This window comes from Mauremys reevesii, linkage group 10, assembly GCF_016161935.1.
Source record: "Mauremys reevesii isolate NIE-2019 linkage group 10, ASM1616193v1, whole genome shotgun sequence".
NCBI lineage: Eukaryota > Metazoa > Chordata > Testudines > Geoemydidae > Mauremys > Mauremys reevesii.
Genome location: NC_052632.1, coordinates 72,629,718 through 72,651,841, shown reverse-complemented (window position 1 = coordinate 72,651,841; position 22,124 = coordinate 72,629,718). Strand labels below are relative to the sequence as shown.

Here is a 22,124-nt window from a genome sequence, read left to right as displayed (position 1 = left end):
ATGTGTGTCCCAGCACATCCCTGTAGGAGATATCATTGATTGTTGCCCCAGACACGGGCTGCCCTGGAAGATGGCCCCGTCCCCAACAACCCTTTCCCTGGAGCATTCAACTCAACCACAGTTGGGCCTGAGGATCCCCCTTTGGTCCCTTGCACTCCACACTCCTACCCTGCACCCCCAGCCCAGCTCAGCCTGCACCCACTGGTCAGCCCCCAGTAACATCCACGCCGCCCGGTCCACCCACCACACTTTTCCAGATGAGTTCCTCACTGCCTCAATGTGTGAGTCCAGGCAGCAGCGGCCGGGGCAGGGGCGAGGGTCTTCTTGGGCAGCAGACCTGTGTGGGGATTGGACACGGACCAGCAGGTGGGCAGGGCGCTGACCTGGAGTCAGGTGGGTTGCTATACTTGTGGCGGAAACCCCAGGTAGCAGCACACTGGTGGTACTGGCAGGAGCAGCTCCAAGCCACTCGATGTCTGAGGAGTTGTGGCCTTGATCTTACTCATGCTGGGGATGAGGAGTACCTGGGGTGGGCGCGGAAGCGTTTCCCCGGCAGGAGGCCACATCCTGCTCTGTCCTTGGAGCCTCGTCTGCCAATAGGTAGACTGTGGCCTTACTACAACGGAGCCGAAGGTCGAGTGGGCCCCCCACCCCCCAAACTTCATGGCCACCATTGTTGCACTTTGGACTCACTTACTGTTTGAAGCACGTAGATTCTGGGAGGTACCATAGAACAGGATTTAATTCTACTGGTATGTTCTGAGATCACCCGATGCAAAAAATTAGTGTGTGTCTTTGTTTACATACCTCTCAAATATTTTAATTACCCCGCAGGTATGTCTATAATCTAGCCCAGTAGTTTTCAACCTTTTTTCATTTGCAGACCCCTATAAAATTTTGAATGGAGGTGTGGATCCCTTTGGAAATTTGGACATAGTCTGTGGACCGCACAGGTTTGCAGAGCACAGATTGAAAACCATTGATCTAGCCCCTGGTAGCATCTTCGTTACCTTTGTGGTGGAAATATATGGGACCTGCATCACTCCACCTAACTCAATAGAGTAACACAGATGTAAGTGGGAGGAGAACCAGACTGGTGGTTTTGGCTTATGAAAATTGTGTTCCTCTCTTAGGGCCTGATGCTGCAAAGTACTGAGCACTTGCAACTCCCATGGATCTTGATAGGGCTGGAGGGTTCTTGGTGCCAGACAAGGTGTGCTCAGGATCTCACAGGATCATGGATATAGTCCAGGCTTGAGCCTTGGTTGTGTCCCAGAGTCTCCTAGGATGGTAGACTCCACAGGATGAAAGGAGCCCATAGGGTCTGGAAGCTGGATTCCAACCCTGTGACAGTAGAATGGTCGCTGGTTTTTGGGACTTAGGGTCTCCCTGGGAATAGGATTTCTCCTCCTGTGCAGATGTGACAGAACCTGTAGAATAAAATGGGGCATAGTGGTCATAAAATGAGTTTGACCAGGCAGTTCATTTTGCTTAATTGGTTTTAAATCAGAACAACAAAACTGCAGGTTGATGTGGATATTCCTCTTTTGGTGTGTTCCTGGGGATGCAGCTCATGGTCCTCTCCTTAAGACAGACTCTAACAGTGGATCCCAAGGAGCGGCTCCAAGCTAGCATGAGAGAACCACAGAGACTACCTACAGCTGAGTTTCTTTGACCAACACCTCCTAACCCAATTCCTGTTGTTCAGTTGCACTAATTGCAATACAAGGGGGCCATTAAATATGCATAAGGAGAAAAAAGCACATTCCCTTGCCTTTTATAAATAATTACTGCTCTGTATAGAGTAAATGTTTAGCATAATTACTGCAAGAGAATAAACAAGTTATAACGGTTTTCAAGAAAATAATAGTTCCCCATATTCATTAACAGCCTGATCCTGTGAGGGGCAGAGTGCCTCACTGCTCCTGCTGACTAGGGTGGGGTGAGGGGGAGGGGTTAAAAAGGAAGCTCAGCTGCTCCAAGAAGGCAATTTGCATTTGAGTTGGAATAGCAAGTGCTGACATTTATTACTGGGCATTCAAACAGAGATCATTGCATTGGCATTGGCATTAGCAGTGACGCAGTGCAAGTGACTCTGGCGTGTGTCCTGCTGTAACGCCTGCTATTTTTCTCTGTTAATCTCCTTCAATTACTTTAACCCTGCGTCGTTTATCAGTAGAATGTGACGTCTCTCATTTGTGGTGCTAAGGAACAAAACAGGGATTCAGTGAGAGTGGAATCAAGTTTAAAGTGCCCTTGCTAGTTGTCAGCTCAGAGGCCGGCCCTGTAAACAGTGGGGTGTTGCTCAGCAGAAATTCAGAGCTGTAGCTCAAGCATTCATCTTCTGCTCAAGCAAAGCCTGAAAACCCTTCTGGTTCAGATGCCTTTTCTACCTTGGTTACTTTGGGGCCCTGTGTAGAATTCCTTTATTCTAATCATAGAAATGTAGGTCTGGAAGAGACCTCAAGAGGTCATCCATCCCAGCCCCTTGATGATGTCTCTTTATCTGGCTTTTTCTTGGCATAATAATGTGGGGATTTTTTTATTATTATTATTGTGATGTGTCTGCTATAATAATTGTTTTCTGCAGTGCCTGAGCACCTTAGTGGGACATAGGTTTTATCATAAAAGTTAGAATTTCTTCTCTTCGTTTCATGAACAAATGCTGACAATGAAGAGAGATGAGCTTTACAGTGGTTAGGTTCACTATGACTCTGCATGCAAATCCAGTAACTGTGCATGAATGAGCCCTTTGCATGGTCATTTTCAATGTAAATTAGACACACAAACTTGTCTGCCTTTTGCATGTACATTTGCACATCAGATGCCGTCAAGATCAGGCTCTGTCTCATAAAGCCCTTCTGGTCTCTGGGGGATCTCCAAATTCCACTGTCTTTTAGTCCACTCGTCCCCTCGCTAAATTCTGTACTCCAGTAAGCTGTACTAAAGCAATACTATTTTTTTGTGTCTTTCAGATCCAGACTGGGCATCGCATACCCTAGGAGTGTTTATCTGTTTAAATTGTTCAGGAATCCATCGCAATATCCCACAAGTCAGCAAAGTGAAATCAGTCCGTTTAGATTCGTGGGATGATGTTCAAGTTGAGGTATACATTATTTTTTAACAGGTCACAAAAAATGTGATCCCATTTTTGGCAACCTCAAATAAGCAGCAATGTTGGGCATGTTTTATTTTCTCCCACAGAAATCTTGACTTTTTTTTGGTGTGAAAATTGCAAATTTCAAAAACTTTTAACCAGTCCTGATGCTAACTAATGTAATTTTAGTTGCATTCTGTCACCTCCAGTATGTTGGCTATTTGGGCCTGAAAGCCCTCAAATCCCATCTTGCAGAATTGGGCTCTTAGGTTGCGCTCTCTGTAACAGAGACCTTAACTCTTCTCTGTATGAAAAACACCTCGCTAGCTGGCTATGGTGTTATAATAATAATTAAAAAATCTAACTAGAAAACCTGTAGGCTCTCACGTATATTGTACTCCAAGGTATGAGTAGTGCTACCAACTCTCAATTTCATCATGAGTCCTATGACTGGTGTTTTTTCTTAAAGCCCCAGCTCTTGGAGTCATGTGATATACATCAGAAAATGAGCTTTCATTTAAAAAAAAAAGTTTCCAGCCTTCGTGGCTATAGAGAAAAGTTAGAATACAGGAACCCTAAAGCCTCAAACCATATAAAAGAACCCTAATGTTATTATTTTTAGAGACTTGTGATTTTTATGCAAATATGATTTTGGGGGTTTTACTCATGTTTTTTGAATGCGTAAGAATCTCTGGGAGGAAATACAGCTTCATAGAGAGCAGAGGCTTTCTCTATGTTTATGTTTATCATTGAATTTGTACTGAATTTTGTGAGCAGGTATGTGTCTATCACTGCAGAGTTTTCAGCTTAGCAATTTCTGTCCTCGATCAGAAGGGAATGAGGACAGATGCTGCCATAACAGACTAATTAACAAGTCCATGTTCCAACGTTGTCGTTTCTGATGTAGTTGTAGGATGAAGGTTTAAAGTCACTTTGAAACTAGACTGTCAACCTACGTCCTGTAGTTTCTTCTCCAGGAGACCAAGGTTCTAGCCTTCCTTGTGATGCTGATTTCGGGTAAAACTTTGGACAAGTCGTGTAAGCCTAGGGTTTCAAAAGTGGGTATTGACTTTGATTCTTCCATTCCAGGGACCAGTTTGAGGCATGTGGGATGTGATTTTTTTCAGGGGTGATGAGCATCCATACCTCCATTGTGGATGCTCAGTACCACTGAATGTCACGCACAAGGCGTCTTGAGCTGGTCACCCAAACTCAGAGGCCACTTATGAAAATATTGCATGAAATCCTGGCTCTTTGAAGTCAATGGAAAAATTCTCATTGACTTGGGTCAAGGGGGCCAGGATTTCATCCCTTGATCATAACCTCTCTGATCCTCATTTTCCCGGAATGTGAAATAAGGGTGGTGTGTTGATCAACTACATTTTGCCTGCAAACTGCTATGAGTGCAAATTACATTTATGCCACTGAGTGTCAGAGGCAGGGGAACAGCTGCTTCTCCTTCTCTCTACCATATAGCCCCAGGAAGCGCACTCCGCAAAAGCACGTACCTATGGGGAGTGAGCATAGTGAGACCTAGAGGCTGGTCAGGGTAATCATTCGCTGGTGAGAATTGCAAGGGCGCTTGTCAATATAGCTCTTAAATTCTGCTTCCTTGTATAACAGTGGGGCCGGAATTGGATTAAGACACAAACTAATTGCTGAGTCCAGCACATCCTCATGCACCATCAGCCACAGGGGACTCTTCCAGGAGATTTAGATTACTGGAGTGGCTTTGCACAGAAGCGTCACCCTTCATTTTTATGCTGATCACTTAATCTTTTGCAGGGAGCAAAAGTACGTACAGATTTCTTTAAAACAATAATAAAATCAGAGGTTCTTTTTCTGACTGTCATCTGGCTAGGGTAGAAATGTTAAGGAGCAGATTCAGTGCCAGATTCTGCCATTGAACATGCCCAAATGAAGGCAGAATCCGGCTTGGAGAATCCGCCAGTGTGAAATGGGAGAGACCTGCCCTTAGTTACATGCATTGACGTACCATTGAAACCAGTGGGGATCACACATGTGACCAAGGGCAGAATTTGGCCCCAGGGATGTTAAGGGGTTGAAATGTCCAATCTTGATGGAAGAGGTTGTTCCTGAGTTTGTAGCAGCTGATGTAGTCACCTGCCTGAGAGATGGAAACCCACTTAAATAGCAGCTGGACTTGGGTGACTTGAGGGCGCTCCTTCTGTATATGAGAAACAAACTGCTCTGGGCCATTCCATACCAGATGTACATCCGTTGGTGTTGAGAAAGCAGCTTTTTATCTTCTGTGCCTCTCTTTCCCTATCAGTAAAATGGACATAATGATACAACCTGGCAACAGAGAGTAAAACGAATGGAACATCTATAGGGTGCTTTTCAGTCCTCTGATGTAAAGTGCTATAGAAGTGCAATCTATGGGTGCTATCCTGCAGACACACTACTACAAGATCTTCCATAAGACGCCCCAATGGACTGTTGTCATATGTGTGTGCAGAACTGGGTACTGTTACTACTCTGTAGAACCAGACACGGGTGAAGGAACCAGAGCTAAAATTGCTTAATTTTTTTCTCTTTTTTTTTCTTTCCCTCTTACAGTTTATGGCCGCAAATGGAAACAATGTAGCAAAAGCAAGATATGAATCTAAAATACCACCATTTTATTACAAGCCAACATTTCCTGACTGTCAGTAAGTAACTACATATTTTCACTGGTAAACAGCATTTATTTGTTTGTGCAACTGCAGCCTCTGTAATATTTTAGTTTTCAGGGTTTTGTTTTGTTTTGAATTCACAGCGGGGTTTCAGTTATAAAGGGCCTTGTGAAGTTCCAGTCCTCTGGATTTATATGGTAGGCTAGTACTACGCATGAGATTTTATTTAATAACTACAGTTGGATGCGGCAGGGAAGAGTCAATAGATTGCTCATTCCTTAGACCCTTCCAACTTTCTAAGGCTATAAAAAGGTCAATTTTTAACTATGGTTTTTAGACCCTCTCCCACCTTTTTAAATAGCCCTTCTGCATGAAAACGTGGCCCTACCATGTGATATACTAGACGCTATGTAGTTATTTGTAATACCAAGATGCTCTTTTCCGTAGTGCCAAAGCTAGCATCATATCCCCAAGACATCATCTTCCAGGATAGGACAATAAAAGAGAGATACTACACAGTATTGTGCGGGTAAACACTTAGAGTGGTGGAATCCAACATGACGAAGGTGCCATTGTATGTCCAAAATTACTCTTCTCCGGCATTTGGAGGGAGGGCAGAAAATCGGTTTGTTGCTTGTCTGATTAGACCCATCTCTAGGGCCTGAGCCTGCAAAGACCAGTGTGCTCTTGATGCCAATTGAAGCCAGGATTGGGCCCCTGGAACGCAGTACTTCCAGGAGCGAGGTCATAATGTTGGCCAATCGGCAAATGACAGCACCACTTTGTCACTCTGTCATGGATCAACAAGATGTGTGCTCTGCCCCAGCTTTTCCCTTGGAGGAACCCCTTCTGTGTGGCAGACCTTCCCCTCCCCTCCAGAGGTCATACTTGTACTTAAGGTTGGGCCCCATGGTCTCAATGCCTCTGAGACTGAGGGTACGTCTACAGTGCGAAATTAATTGTAACTTATTTTATTCGAATTTTCGGAAGCGATTTTATACATTTGGTTTAGTGTGTCCCCACTAAAGCGCATGAATTCGTCAGAGTGCATTCACAGTACTGAGGCTACCATCGAATGTCAGAGTGGTGCACTGTGGGAAGCTATCCCACAGTTCCCGCAGTCTCTGCCGCCCATTGGAATTGTGGGTTAAGCTCCCAGGGCATGATGGGGCAAAAACATTCTCGCAGGTGTTTCTGGGTGTGTGCCGTCACTCGCTCCTCCCTCTGTGAAAGCTACAGCAGACGCCATACTACCAGCAGACCGTGCAGCACGATGCACCGCCTGTCTCCTGGTACTATGAATCCACCTCGCATGTCCCCTCATCTTTCTATCTTTCCCTCATGGCCCTGGAGACTTTAGCCTATGTATTTGCATTCCTTTTTTTGGAACGTCGTTCTGCCATAACAGACTCATCTCCCCATCATGTGATGAGATCCAGTACCTCCCGTTCGGACCATCCTGGAGCTCGTCTGCGAATCCGGGACTGCGTGATCGCCTGTGATGGTTGATTACAGGGCTGGGCACTCAGAACCTGCCAGGAACTGGTCCTGCCTCTGCCTGGCCTTAATGCTTTGCTTGCATGCATCAGATGTTGAGCCAGACCTTGTAAATGCTGCTCGTGTGAGTGAGTCTCATTAACGTCAATGGGATTTCCCCTGTGATGAAGAGCTACGTTCACAAATAAGTTTGGAAGACAAGGCCTATTATTTAATAAGGCCTCCTAGTCCCCCCCGGGAAGTTATGTAAATGTGATTGCATCCCAGCCGAGGTTTGGAGGAAGTGAAGTGACTTGTCCAAGGTTGCACGGCCCAACAGTGACACAAGCTGGTGCCGCCTGCCTGCCATTCCCATGCTGAATCGACAAGAGCACAGCGCCCCCTCCCCCCGCAAGCCACTGAGTCTCTTTGACCCAATTTCCCTGTTCACAAGTAGTGACAATAATACTTACAGAATCATCCCCAAGGTTTCTCATGCAGTTTTGATTGACCTTTGGTTAAAGACACGTCTTGGTGGATAGCCAAGTTTTTGTTTGCCCCTGGGGTGGTCCCTTCAGACAGGTTGCACTGTGCCTAAGGAAGGGACAGGGCTCTTCTAAGAATGGTGTTTATTGACACCAAGCAGGGACGGCTCCAGGCACCAGCGCACCAAGCGCGTGCCTGGGGCAGCAAGCCGGGGGGGGCGGCCTGCCGGTCGCCGTGAGGGCGGCAGTCAGGCTGCCTTTGGTGGCATGCCTGCAGGAGGTCCGCCGGTCCCGTGGCTTCAGCAGCAATTCGGCAGCGGGTACGCCGAAGGCGCGGGACCGGCGGACCTCCCACAGGCATGCCATCAGAAGCCACCTGACTGCCGTGCTCGAGGCAGCAAAATACATAGAGCCGCCCCTGACACCAAGCAAGGGATCCAATAGTGTCCGGCCCCCCAGGTGCATATGGAGAAGAAAGGGCACAAGAGCCTTCCCTGTCACCTTCCCAGCCACTCCTTTTCCCCATGGATAAGCAGTGCTGGCCATGGAGGGGAGCACCCCTTACTGAATGGTTTAACAGCCTCCATCCTCTTACAGACCGGGTAACACCCTTGAAGCATGTCTCCCAGAGTCCCCGCTGGAGCGGTGCAGCTCTGCATTGCCCCAGTGCAAGGCTGCAGCTTCCTAACTCAGCTCACCCTTATGGATTAACTGCTGTGGAATGGTTGCCATCATTCGGCTCTGTGAATGTGCGAGAAGAAACTTCTGCTGATTTTCTCTCTTGGGTTGCTGGACTGAAACCAACAATCTATTTACAGCTTCTTGAAAGATTCTGTGCAGAACATTAGTCATGTTCATTTTCCTGCCTTAGCATCTCTTGTGATACAGATGAGGAAAGTGATCTGAAATCCAGTCCTCCTACCAGTATAGACAGAAATTACTTGATTCCAGTGCAATTGAGACTCCAGGATAGTCTGTAGCTAGAAGAGCAAACTGTCCACTTTAGGGCCTGTGGCCACGTCTGCAGCTGTTTCCAAGCCCAGTTAGTCTAGCTCTGTTTCCTGCATATCAGGCTTTCCTGGGGAGAGCCTAACACAGGCCAGATGCTGGCAGTGTTTCATCCATTGTGTTGTCTGTACTTACTCTGAGCAAAATTAGACAACACTGTGCTTTAAAACACACCTGGACACTGTCTACAAATGCACTCCATAGCATCCTCTCAGGCGATTCCATGTGCTTTGGGTGTTTACATGCCAGCTCATTAAACTGTCCTAGCAACATCAAGAACAGTAAGGCAACAATCCATTGTTCCTGGTGAAGCTGGGAGAGGCTTTCAATACAGTTTAAATTACAGGTGAGGTACATGAGTGGCCTGAGGCAAGTGACCCTTTAGAAGGGGGTAGGACAGGAAAACAGCTATCAGTCATCAGGCAGCCCACAGGCATCCAGGTCGGGTGTTCATTACTCACATTGATTTGCTACAGTATCTAGCCGCCCCTCGTTGCTAGGGAGCAGAGGGCTGTTCAGGAAACAGTCAGACATGGAGGGTGTGATTGACATGCCTGTTCCTGCAGCCTCTGACTCGCAGGAGTGGTCCTACTGGGAAAGACTACACGCTGACGACTCACCCTTCGCTATGAGCAAGGACTGCACGTGTGAGTAAGGATTTGTAGGATCAGGCTCTAATCTGAGGAGCCTTCCAGCCCTGTGGACAGACTCATGCTAGCTGGAACTAGCATGATAAAAATAGCAGTGTGGACATTGCACTTCAGGAGGTAGGTCGGGCAGTGGCTGGAGCCCTCAAGTCAGGGGCGCCAGAACATAGGATCCAGGGGGCCAGGGTCCCATCGCTTTTAAAAGTGGGACGGGGACGGGGCAGAGAGGAGCAAGCGGCATGCGGGACCCGGGGAAAGAGGCAGGGTAGGGGCAGAGGTCCGGGGAAAGAGGTGGAGTGGGGAGGGGTCCCCTTCTCAGGAGCTTCTGGCGTTCCTGCCTCAAGGCCACCTGACCCCCAGGGTCTGAGCTCAGGTGGTTAGCCTGAGTCTCCACCAGAGCTGCAACATCCACACTGCTCTATTTAGTGTGCTAGCGTGAACCTCTCTAGTGCGAGTCTGTCTGCCTGGGCTGGGAGGCTCGGTCCCAGCTGCAGTGTAGACATACAGGTGAGCTGTGGATGCAGAAGGATGCATACCAATACTTCTCAACAGAGGCAAAGACAAGTCTTAATTTGCCCACACAGGTGGTTGAAAACTGATTAGAAAAATACAGAAATGCCCCTCTGTATATGGCTTTACTTTCTGTGGATCTAAATCCACACCTTCACTCACTACTTACCAGCAGCAAGATGTTCAGACTGAGTCGTCATCCTATGGTGGCACTCCGCGAGGTTGGGCATGGCTAATGCTATAAGTGAAATCTAGTGTGTTGCCTCAGTCTATAAAGTTCTTTGGACCAGGTTTTGATCTTGATTATTCCAGGCTTATGTTAATGTGAGTGAAAGCAGCGCCAAGCCCTTCATCTTTAACAACAACATATTTTAATGAATCAGCATTCGGTGCCCAAGTGCTTATGGTGGGAGTGGGGGACACATTAGATTTACATAAAAGAGCACAAAGTATCGTGGGCTGTTGCCAGACCTGGCGTGCGATGAGATGACAAACCAGAGCAGTCAGGTGCTTTCAAATCCTCCAAGAAAAGCAATGTCCCAGTAGGGTCCATGCCCTGGATAGTCCTATGGATATAAAGAGAGATAATTACAGGTAGAAAAAAAGTGGTTTCTAATATCATTGCGGTTGTGCAATTATAAGTACTTTAAAAATGTGTTCAGTCATTCAAAGCGCTGTTCTAGTTGGAAAAGCAGCTATGTATATTTATTGATTTTTTTTTCCAGGTTTAATGTGCTCAATTTACAGATAGTTAGATGCTCCCTTGTTCTGTTCTGTGTTTCTTTTTTTCCCTAACTACCAGCCCTGCAAACCCATGCTGGGCTCTGAAAGTAAAGCTGGGTCCTCCCCTGCCCATGCAGCAGCTGTAGCAGCATCAGTAATGTGGTTTCTGTTTGCCAAATTCTGCCCAATTTTTTTCCCTTTTGTCTGTGCAATCCCATTGTTTTTAGATCGTGCCATCAGTTACAGCTGTGTAACTCTATTGCCTTAAGTGGATTTGCACAAATGTAACAGACTGGAATTTAGGAAGCTCGTCTGTTGATGTTCTGCAAACAAAGCTAGGATCCAGCTCTCTCACTCATAGCTGGGTCACCTCTTCAGACCTCACAAAAGCAAACGCAGTGGACCCATATTTATGTCTCTGAAGGCAGCAGGTGTGAAAACATGCATGGAACAGATCTGCTAAGGGAGAAGACTATCTACCCATTTACATAGCCACCTTTGGGCCATAACCAAAGCCCAGTGAAGACAAGGGAAAGACTGCCATGGACTTGAAAGGGCTTTTGGATTAGGCCTATTAAGCGAGGCTCTAGCCGTGCATTCTAATTTGTGTTGTGCTTTCTAGCCATGCCACTGGAGTCTGTCTATGTTAAGCAAGATTGTGTCGATTGCCCTCCACACCAGCTCTGGGATACCAGTTGTGATTTGTGGAGGACAATTATTTTATTTGGTGTTGTCATTTTTTTTTTTAGAAATAAGTAAGTGAGAACTTCTGAAACCATCATAAATGGGCATTAGCTAATGTAGGTAGCTATGGTGATGGTGACCTTGTCTTCTTGTACAGCACGGAGCAGTTGTTGGGGCTCAATAATTCACCAGGATATGGAGCATTGCGGGAGGTCCTTTGTCTCACAGGCCACATGCTTCTTTTAGCCAGGTCCCATGTTTGTGCTATTGTGAATTTTCCATACTTGAATCACACAACAGGTGGCCTTTTAACAAAAAACACGACTTTTTTTCTCATTTGGATTTTTGTATCTTTAAGCAAGGCCGTTCTCACACAGAAGATGGAGTTTGAAAATTTGCTTCCCCCACCTGTTAAAAAGGGTGCTACAGGGGGACTGGTTGGTAACTTGACTGTGAAAACTGTAGACAATTAGCAGAAGTCTTGTGTCAAACTTATTTAAAAAATAATAATAATAATAAAAAAAATCCTCCATTTTTATTTGCCTCTGAGCTTCATCTGTTTTGTAGTGTGAACACATCCCATTAGGGGTCTTTTTGCATTTCACCTACATATTCGAGTCCAACCTGAAGAGAAGCATCATACAACACCGGCACCAATTTGGTGCTACTACACCTAGCCAGAAATACCTCTGCTACATCGGCTTAAGCTGCACTGAGAAGAGGCAGTGAGGTCCAGTGAGTGAGACCCTGGACTGGGAATCAGGAGAACTGGGTAATACTCCCAGTTTACCACTGACTTGCTCTATAACCATTGGCAAGTTGTATCCCATCTCTGCTTGTGTTTCCCCACTCATGCTCTGTTGAGAGTGCATGCTGTCCGAGGCACAGATGCTCTCTTGTTAAGTGTTTGTACAGCTCCTAGCACAGCAGGGCCCCAGTCTCAGTTTGGGGCCTCTAGGTGCTCTTGTAATACAAATAATATGTCAGAGTAAGTCTTGCTTGGCACACAGAAGTGCAGTCCTGGTAAGGCAAACAGCAGCATAGGTTGGTCTGAGAAAGGTTAGAATCTTCAAGGGCTGTGGGATACCTGCAGGTAGATGTGAGCCACAACACACTGCATGTGTTGCAGAATTAACCAGTTGCCGTTCTCCATAGCTTTACTGCCATGCTGTCAGAAGCTCTCTGTGCAAACCCTAGTTGTTATCAACATATGGCTCTGTTTCAGAAAGTTGTAAGCCTATGAAAACAAGGGTATGTCATGGAAACATGACAATAACCAATGCTACTGGAATCTGGTATCAGTACTAACAAGATCTTTCCCTTTAGCCATAAAACATTGTGGTTAAAGGGTTTCATTTTATACCTGACTCCTGCCTACTTACTAAGGTATTAAGGCCAACATTTTTAAAAGTCACCATTGGCTTTTTTGGGTGCCCAACTTGAGACATTGTAAAATGACCTGTTTTCAGAGAGCAGATGCTCAGCACTTTCTAAATCAGAACTCTTTATGGTGTCTCAGGTTGGACACCCAGAGTCACTGGTCACTTCTGAAACTCTTGTCTGAGTTTGGAAAGTTCTACTGGCAGGTGATTGCTTGTTATCTACCCACCTTCCTTGATTCAGTGCTATGGGAATCTCCCCCCATACAAATCATCTTGTCTTTTGTCATAAATTCTAACAGCTATTCATTCATATTGATTTATTTAATTCACGGAGGAGTTCTGTGTTACAATAGTACAAATACGCAGGCTGTTTCCTGCACATTTCTAACCCAGTAAAAGCAACAAAGAATCCTGTGGCACCTTATAGACTAACAGACGTTCTGCAGCATGAGCTTTCGTGGGTGAATACTCTGATTTCTAACCCAAATGCTCAACAGTCTAAAAAATAATGCTGCTGTGAGCTAGATGTGGTGTTTAATTGGCCCACCCCTATGCAATGACTTTAACTGAGCAGGTGTTGTTTTTAACCAGAGTATAAGTGTTTGTTGTTTGCTTTTCTTTCTTCATATCTGTGACACCGAAGCTGGAGGGAGACCATTTATTCAAGGAAAATTGGCATTGGACTAGAGCAAGTTGAAAATTTTCAATCAAAACAGTTTCTTGATGGAAAACTCTGTTTTTGATTAAACAAAATTGTTTGTGAAATGTGTCTGCTTTCTGTGGAAACTTTTTTGTCAAAAAAAACCCAGCACCTGAAAACCCAAACTTTCAATTCAGAAAGGACATGTCCCAAATCCCAGTGCTTTGATTTGGCTTGATTCAACATTAAACTGCATCCTCATGAGCCATCACAGTGCTACATGGGAGTCATAGTTTTGGTGCCTTATGTCCCTATTTTCCTATATGGGCTGGATTTTTCTAGCTGAACTACATCTCCCATGATGCCTGAGAGCCACGTGACCTCCATGATGCAAGAGAGGAGACCTGGGGCATCATGGAAGATGTAGTCCAACCAGGGAGAACAGGGGCATAAGGAACGCCAATTACACCTCCCATGAAGCACTGTGGCAGTGCAGGCAGATACAGTTTGCCAGACTGCTCCAAAATGGAATGTTCTATTTGGATTGACCTAATATTTCATTTCAATTTTTCCCAACCAAAACTTTACGTTTTCAGCCAAACATTTTTAGGCTTTCAACAATAAGCCTAAACGTTCCATGGAAAAATTGTTTTGATTAAAATGAATTTTTTTTCATCAACATTTTTCATGGGGAAAATACCCTATTCTCCAGCCAGGTCTTCATTGGACACTTCTGGTGGTTTTGCTTTATATTTTCAATGGAAAATGGCTTTGAAGCAGTGAGGAAGGGAGGAAGACATCTGTTTCTTTCCTATTAATTTCATAAATATATTTTTCCCGTGATGTGGTATTTTTTAAAACATCATTAGACAGAGACTTGTCCTGAATCTGTGCCAGCTACTTGTTTAATTTTAAATGGTATCTGACTCAGAACTAAAACGACTCAACTGACTCCATCTGGAACCTTTACTGCTGTCCCTTTGACCTGAAACCATCTGCTTTGTCAATGGCACATTCTTCATTTCCAAAGGCAAACAAGTAAACAAAATATTATGAGATTTGGAGTTCTCAAGCACAATGCCATCTGACCCCTTCTTAGACCTCTAGTTCTGCCATCTCTTTCATATGGGAGTTTTCCATTTATTTTAGTGGTAGCATATTCATGTTCTGTTTTCTCTTTCTCCTCCATTAAATGTTGCTTTCATTTGGATTTTTTATTTCAGTTCGCTATTGTGTTGATTACAGAACAAAGAGCCCACTACCATCTTTCTAGTCAGTTGCCAGGAATGACACATTCCCTGTATCTAACAGTCTGGCAGACTTTAGGTGGGCTGCAAGTTTTGGATCAGATTGCAAAAGCTGTGTATCTTCCTAGTTTAGAAATAGAAATTGGATCATCTCTAGAAATATCAACCTCATTAGTGGGCCCACTGGTCACTATAAACCTAATAAATGGCTGCAATTATTTCTGCTTAGAGAACTCCTATTGATGTTAATGGGAGTTTTGCATATTTGGTCCTGTATTGGCATGTATTGCCTGTTCCAACTTCTTTAATTCTTTACTTCTTTACCCTTCAGTGCGGTTTATGTAGAGCCTATGTCATGGTAAATACAGCTGAAATCAAACATGCAGAAATAAGTTTACAGCACGTATGTAGAGCAGCCCCAAGGGTGCGTTAAAGTGAAACATGGGTCTTATCCAAAGTCCAGTGAAAACAGTGGAAGGACTCCCATTGAGATCAGTAGGCTCCATGTTCTGAAGTCTTCAATTAAGGCATGATCCTCATTGGTCCTAACCACTTGCAACTCCCGCTCACACCAGCGCAGAAATCCAGCCCCATAGCACTTTACAAACATAAGAAGACAAGATCTGTGCTCCTCTGTAGAGTGTACAGTCTAAATTACAGCTACAAACCTAACAATTAAGGATCAGATGTGAAAATAAGACGAAAAAGGATTTGGAGGCAGAGGGGGAAAGACGGACCCAATACATTTATATTGCAGTAATGCCTAGAGTTCACAACTAAGGTCAGGCCCTGTTGGCCTAGGCACTGTCTGTATACAAAGGGTATGTCTACACAGCATGTGAAGGTGTAGCGGATGCACGGTTAGGCATGCTCATGCTAGCCTAAATTTGACTAGCATGGGTAACAGCAGTAGTGTAGACATGGTGACGTGGGCTTTGGTATGGGCCAGCCCCCAGAGTACATATCCAAGTTCCCTGGCAGGGTTGAACTCAGGTGGCTAGCCCAGGCCACCGTGTCTACACTACTGTTGTTACCTGTGCTTGCTATATTAAAGATAGCATGGATATGCCTACCCGTGCTCCAGTCACACCTTCATTTGCGGTGTAGACACACCCATAATGAGAGTCAGCTCCTGCCCCGCAGAGTTTATAATCTAAGTAGATAAAACAGACAATGGATGGGAGAAAAGAAATATCACTATCCCCACATTTACAGACCAGGAAATGATTATACCTACAGGTATGGAGGGATATTCTCTTGTAAATTTGATTAAGTTGTTCGCTGAAGCTAGAAATGAATTTTTTATGATGAATTTTGTATTAATTTTCATAAGGAAACAAATAAAAACAAAAGATAAATGAATTACAGCTTGTATGTGCTACCCAAATACTGCACATTTCACAGGATATCCAATAAAATTGATGCAATTACGCAACTTTACAACTTGTCAAAGTTGCAAGACCAGCCAATACAGAATCAGGCAATATTACACAGACATAATACGTTAGGGTGGGGGTAACAATAAAAGAAAAAGACGTATACAAATAGGCAAAAAAGGAACAAGTGGATGGGAAGAGGGAGGTGAAAAGGCAGAGAGGTCAGATGTAATAGAAGTCTGACATCATTTGAGCTATCTCAGCATTCTTTATCCAAATATATCAATTTTAAAAAAAATTAACACTTTTTTTCTCCTCTGAAGCATTTTTTGAGAACAAGGAAGTTATGCCAAGCAGATACTGTGTTTAATTTTCATAAAAGCATAAATACATGTTGGGTTTGCATACACTCCTTCCGTGCACACATTATTTGTTTATTTGGTCACACCGATATGATGGGGTTGAAGTGCAATGAGTTCTGAAAATGATGAGCAAATCTAACCCCCTACGAAGCGATTGCTGAGTGATACTTTTGCTGAGATCAGTATAACCTACTTCTAAATGTTCCACAAAGGAACAAACTTGGAGTAACATGTGGTGCTCTTAAGATTGTAGGTCAATAGACAGACAGGACCAATTAAAACAGTCTTGAGGCTACAGCAAATTTCAGGCCAAACTCACATAGGTCCCCTGATTAATGCTAGCAGTCACTTTTTTATTTTAACTTATTTGTAATCTTTGATCTACATGGTTTTTCTGGAAATAAAGATCTTGTGTGCCAGATAAATAACACCAGTTTCCTTTCTGGAGATTTCAGTTGGAAATGTAGGGCATTTAACAATAGACAGATGGTTTTCTACAAAGTTTTCTGCTATGCGCTTTGAGTTCATCTCTTTTACACTGTGGAGTACCTCCTCATGTTGATGCACAGAGATCTCTTTGCATAGGCTCCAGGCATTGAGAAGAGATGATACCTCTCAATCTTTAATTGCTAAAAAGTCAACCATTTGAATGTATTGCCATAGGCATGCCCAATTTCTGCTGTATACCGTCAGCACTGAGACAGTAGTCTACTTTTGTTCCTGGACCGATCCCCCTTGTTAAAGAATTCAATCCAGCAAATGTATTTCCTTGCCCAGCATTCCTAATTGAAATGAAATAATATTTGAAATTACTCCTGTGTTAAGAAGGACATCTTGCACCGAGGCTAGGTGCTGAGTTACTCTGCTAATTTTTGCATATAAATTTTAAAAAGTTACATTAGAATTGTGTGTACAAGAATCAACTTGTGGTCTAAATGACAAACAGAGGAACCACAAGCCAAGCCAATGACTCCAGCTGGTGTACAGTTTCATTTTTGGAGGGCTTTCAACTTGCACTCACATTTCCATTGAAGAATTAATGATCATAAATTATTTTTTAGCTTATTCTGGACTCTGTCTCCTTTTCTGTGTGTTTTTTTTTCAGACTGCTACGAGAACAGTGGATCAGAGCCAAATATGAAAGAAAAGAATTCATTTACACTGAGAAGCAAGAGCCTTATTCTGCAGGTAGTGAAAGAAATTCTCAGCAGATGATTTTTGCTGTGTACAAAAGCGTCCGTTTCCTTTCTGTGGTCTCCTTTTCTATAACATTGAAAAATGACATCGCCCTAGACAGGAGGGGAAAGTGCAACTCTTCGGGAAGAGACTCCCCTTGGGATTGGGTCGAGACATTGGAGTCCGATCCAAAGCCTGGTGAAATCAATGGAGGGGCCATTTCATTGACTTCAGTGGGCTTTGGACAATGCCTGTGACCAACAAATAACGTACAAATAGGATACTTTCTGGTAGCTGGGTGTGTTAATAGGAATTAAAATATAGGTCACTACTTGGTAAGGATATCATCAGGAAGAGTTTTCCACTGGGAAGAGTTTTCCATTGGGGTTATTAACTTATTTGGTTTTGTTGTAATGTCTTTGTACATAAGTATTTGGGGACAATATTTTTAAATTGTTTTTCATGCAAGGTGACGGTATATATGTGTGTGTATGTATGTGTGAGTGAGTACCATCTGTGTGTATGTGTACACACACGTACATGCTCTTGTGAGTAGGGTCAAAAATTCAGCCCACATTTAAGTGCCATTAAATGCAAGTCGACTGTTGTTTTTAACAAAATAAATTGGGGGATTATTCTTTAGAATTATCGCAACGATAGCTAAGCCATTTGATTTGATTCAAAAGTCATGTGGATCCTTCCTGCCTCCCCATTAACTTCAAGCCAGGAGGTTATTATTTATGAATATAGGGACTGATCCTTCTCCCATTGCAGTCAATGGCAAAACACCCATTGTCTTCAATGGAGCAGAGGCAAGCCCATGGCATAGCAAGTGTACTGTTTGAAAAGGCTTCCCCTGCAGCCATCAAAGTCTCTCTTCCAAATAGTTCAAATCTGTGCCTGCAGTACAATACAGCGAGGAACCATGGTGTTTGTAGAGAGATTGACTTGTGGAACAGATGGATCTTCAGAAGAATTTGTTGGGGCTCTTTTTAAGTGGAAGTTTGGGGTTTGGCGAACATTACTTTTGAGGCTGTTGTGGGTGAAGTGAAAGAAGACATAAAATTGGCTGGTTTCCTGTTCTTTTCACCAGATGAAGGTGGCATTGAATTTGTTCTGCATTTATATTGTACTGTTTTTTGTATTTTTACACCAGCTATGTGCATGGATGGCTCCGGAATAATTTTATTAACAAGGACCATGTTAGTGACGAAAAGGGTAAAATATTAATTTTATGCTGCTTGTGGAGCCTAATAATAAGCAGGTAGCACCAGTGGTTTGCTGCTAATTGAGCCACAATTACAATCTGACCTCATATATACCTAGTTTATGTTCAAAGAATTTCTGCTATGCCATTTTATGTTTATATGTCACTACATATTAGAGAGAGAGTGTGTGTGTGAATATATATATATATGGATGTATAAAAGTGGTGTATTTGAGATTTTCAAAGCTGCCTAGCAGATTTATATACACTCTGTTAATTTTAATGTATGGTGTATATATCCTTTAAAATGGATCTATATATATATAAATCCCTTAGACAACTTTACTGTGCACCGAATATTAATCTTTAGTGTTAAGGCACTTTAATTACATGTCTAACTTGAAACGCGTGAGTAATTCCATTAACTTCCATAAAATGACTGGGGTTTAAAGTTAAGCATGTGCTTAAGTGCTTTGCTTTGGATTGGGACTTAAGGGTTTTGAGAGTTCTAAATAGATATTGTAGCAAGGATTCAAACAGGAGTTAATTCTAGCTGCATATTTTACAGGCATTGTCTGATAACTTCATTAGTCAGGAAAAGCTATGCATTGTTTAAGCACGTATTGATGCACTCTGGTGTTTTTCTTTTTTTTGGGAGGGGGTTTGCTTTTTTAAAAAGTTTTCATGAAAAATTAAATAGAGAACAAAATAGAACAATGAGATATTTTTAAATGACAACCATTTCTGCCAGTCTCTGGACAAAGGAATGCCACTACATGTGTATGTATTGCTTTATGCTTTTAGCTCATCTTTTTTGGGGGGAGAGTGAGAATTTGTCACAGTTAAAACCTGACACAGGGCCTATGTATATTAGCCACAAATGTAATCTAGAAATATTAGCCAAGATCTGCAGCCAATGAATGCACAATACAAATCAGCCATGGGCTTGCAAAAAAAACGTGTTAGCCACTTTACTGTCCCTCAGTCCTGGGCCAGCTGCATGCCAGTTTGGTCATGTGGCACAAGTTAGAACAGCCTAAGAGCTGCTCTAATTTACACTGCCTGCAAATGGCTCCAAGATCAACTGCAGTTTGTCAAGACAGAGGAAAGTTCTGACTAGAGGTGGTTGAAATTTGAATATTCAGTTCATGGGAAATTTCAAAATTTGTTCTTGGTCCAAATCAGAGTGAAAACAAATATTTTCAAAATTTCCAATGAATCAGAATTTCCAAAAGATTTGAGTTTTGGAAAATGTTCCTTTTGGAATTCCAAAATTTCATTTTTATTTGTTCATTGTTATATTTATAATTTTTTACATTATTTCACAACATGGTAGTACTAGTAGTGCATAATATGTGCTACTGCTGCTGACTTGTCATAATATGATGTTGTAATTAAAATAGTCATTTTATTTATTAATTTTCGGTCATTAAGGGTGGCTGCTGCTTAGTACACGTTGAAATATTTTATCTTGTTTTTCTAGATCAAAGTTTCTACTGTCCCTGTTCTTATGAAACAGTTTGATACTTTGTGTCAACGACTCAACAGGAGCCACAAATTATGCACTGCTACTACTGATGTGTTATGAAATAATGTAAAAATAATTTGAAAGTGACAAAAACCCATACAATAAAATTATGAAACAAAATTTTGGAGTTCTGAAGTGAAATTTCATTTCAGCATTCCCTGAAATGAAAATTGTCTTAAGGAAAAAGCTTGTCATTTGAGAATATTTCTTCCCATGGGACTGTTCTTTGAAATCAACACAGTTTCTGAAATGATTTGATTTTGAAGAAAATGGCATTTTTCATCGAAAAAAATGTTTCAGTGCAACACTTCCAACCAGCCCTAGTCCTGACCACAATGCGTGCTCTGGCCATACCCCTCCCACCAAATGCTGGGTGAAGTGGCTAGGAACCACAATGCCAGTTTGGTCAATTTCCCCTATGCTGGAACTAGCAGTATGTGGCTGGCTGCCCCCATGCGTACGGCTTCTTTGCACTGCAGGAACACATCAGGGGATCTGGGCCGCTGGTGGTCGTTAATGATCTCCTCTTATATCACAACCATACATAACACATCTCACTGGTGTGTGCATTTTCCCTTTTTTGTCTTCCAGGTGAAGTTTCCCCCTTAACACTAGGTTTGACTATTTTTCTCACCATTCTGAATTCCCCGGAGAGGCGCTAGATTGCCGGTTTCCAAGTATGAAACATTTTGCTACTAATAGAGACATCAGGATCCATTTCCTAGTGTTTGCTGGAAGATTTAATTCCATCTTCCAATCCCAGGGGCAATTTTGTGCTCTAATATCTTTGCAATAATTGCATAAAAAATAGGAGAATGCTCTTCTTTAAGTAGCTCCAAGCAAGGTCCTTTTCCAGCCAGTCTAATAATGACAAGTATTTTTTGAAGCCCTGATCAGAAATTCAGCTTACTCTGTTTCTGAACAGCCTCTGGGGAGAGATTGTCTAGAGTCTGTAAATGCCAAACAAAAACTACTGCAGCCTGACTGACAGTCACAGCTTAAAGGAGTCTCGGGACTGGAATGTCAGATGTTGCAAGTCAGGACTGAGGTGCACAGGGAAGCAGGAACAGAGTCTGCCAGGAGGATGTGAGTAAACGAGTGGCTCTCAAACTTTTCTACTGGTGACTCCTTTCACATAGCAAGCCTCTGAGTGTGAGCCCACTTATAAATTAAAAACACTTTTTTATATATTGAATACCATTATAAATGCTGGAGGCAAAGCGGGATTTGGGGTGGTGGTTGACAGCTTGCAACCCCCCATGTAATAACCTTGCAACCCCCTGCGGGGTCCCGACCCCCAGTTTGAGAACCCCTGGAGTAAACCCTACAGCTGCCAGAGAGCAAGAAGAGGAAGGACTCCAGGTTGTGCAGGGAATAAAAGGTTCCATCGCTGCTCCCATAGAGGTTTTGCAGAGCACCTGAGCCAGCTGTCATTGGGTCTCTTTGCTAGGTTAGTCTGCCTGCGGGGTTAGGAGCAGTGAGGGGGAATTCACTCTTACAGCCAGAGTAAGATGGGAATTGCACTGCTGCTCTGATTTCATACCCCAAGTGCCATCGGAGCACGTCCCCACCCATCTTACCCCCCCCCACACACTCCCCGAAGGGTCTGCAGGCTTCAGAAATTAAAATTCAATGTACCCAGTTTAATGTTTATTAAAATAAACCCTTCTTTTTTATTGTGGTGGGGGGAGGGATGAGGTTCAGAATTGGATGTCTTGTCTCTAGCATCTAGCAATAATGGTGCTTTAAGGAAATAGTCATTAGTAATAAATAACAACCTGCAAGTACAGGACGCCTTGTCCGGAATCTGGAGTGTAACCCAAATACAGATCAATTCAAGCTTTTTTCTCCCCCCTGCCATGCTCCCACTTACGCGTTTATGTTGTGATGCAGCATATCCCCTTTGAGCACCTGTAGGGTTTGCTAGCCAGATCCTGGCC

General features: G+C 43.4%; 1 protein-coding gene across 2 annotated transcripts in view; it reads left to right on the top strand.

Annotated features, from left to right (window-relative positions):
- Positions 1 to 22,124, top strand: part of ADAP1 (ArfGAP with dual PH domains 1) — a 95,931-nt gene that overhangs the window by 15,349 nt on the left and 58,458 nt on the right. For both annotated transcript variants that reach the window (XM_039493288.1, XM_039493289.1), the window contains exons 2-4: positions 2,976 to 3,106; positions 5,678 to 5,769; positions 17,379 to 17,461. In XM_039493288.1, coding sequence (XP_039349222.1) covers positions 2,976 to 3,106; positions 5,678 to 5,769; positions 17,379 to 17,461 — 306 coding nt within the window. The remainder of the gene's footprint in view (positions 1 to 2,975; positions 3,107 to 5,677; positions 5,770 to 17,378; positions 17,462 to 22,124) is intronic.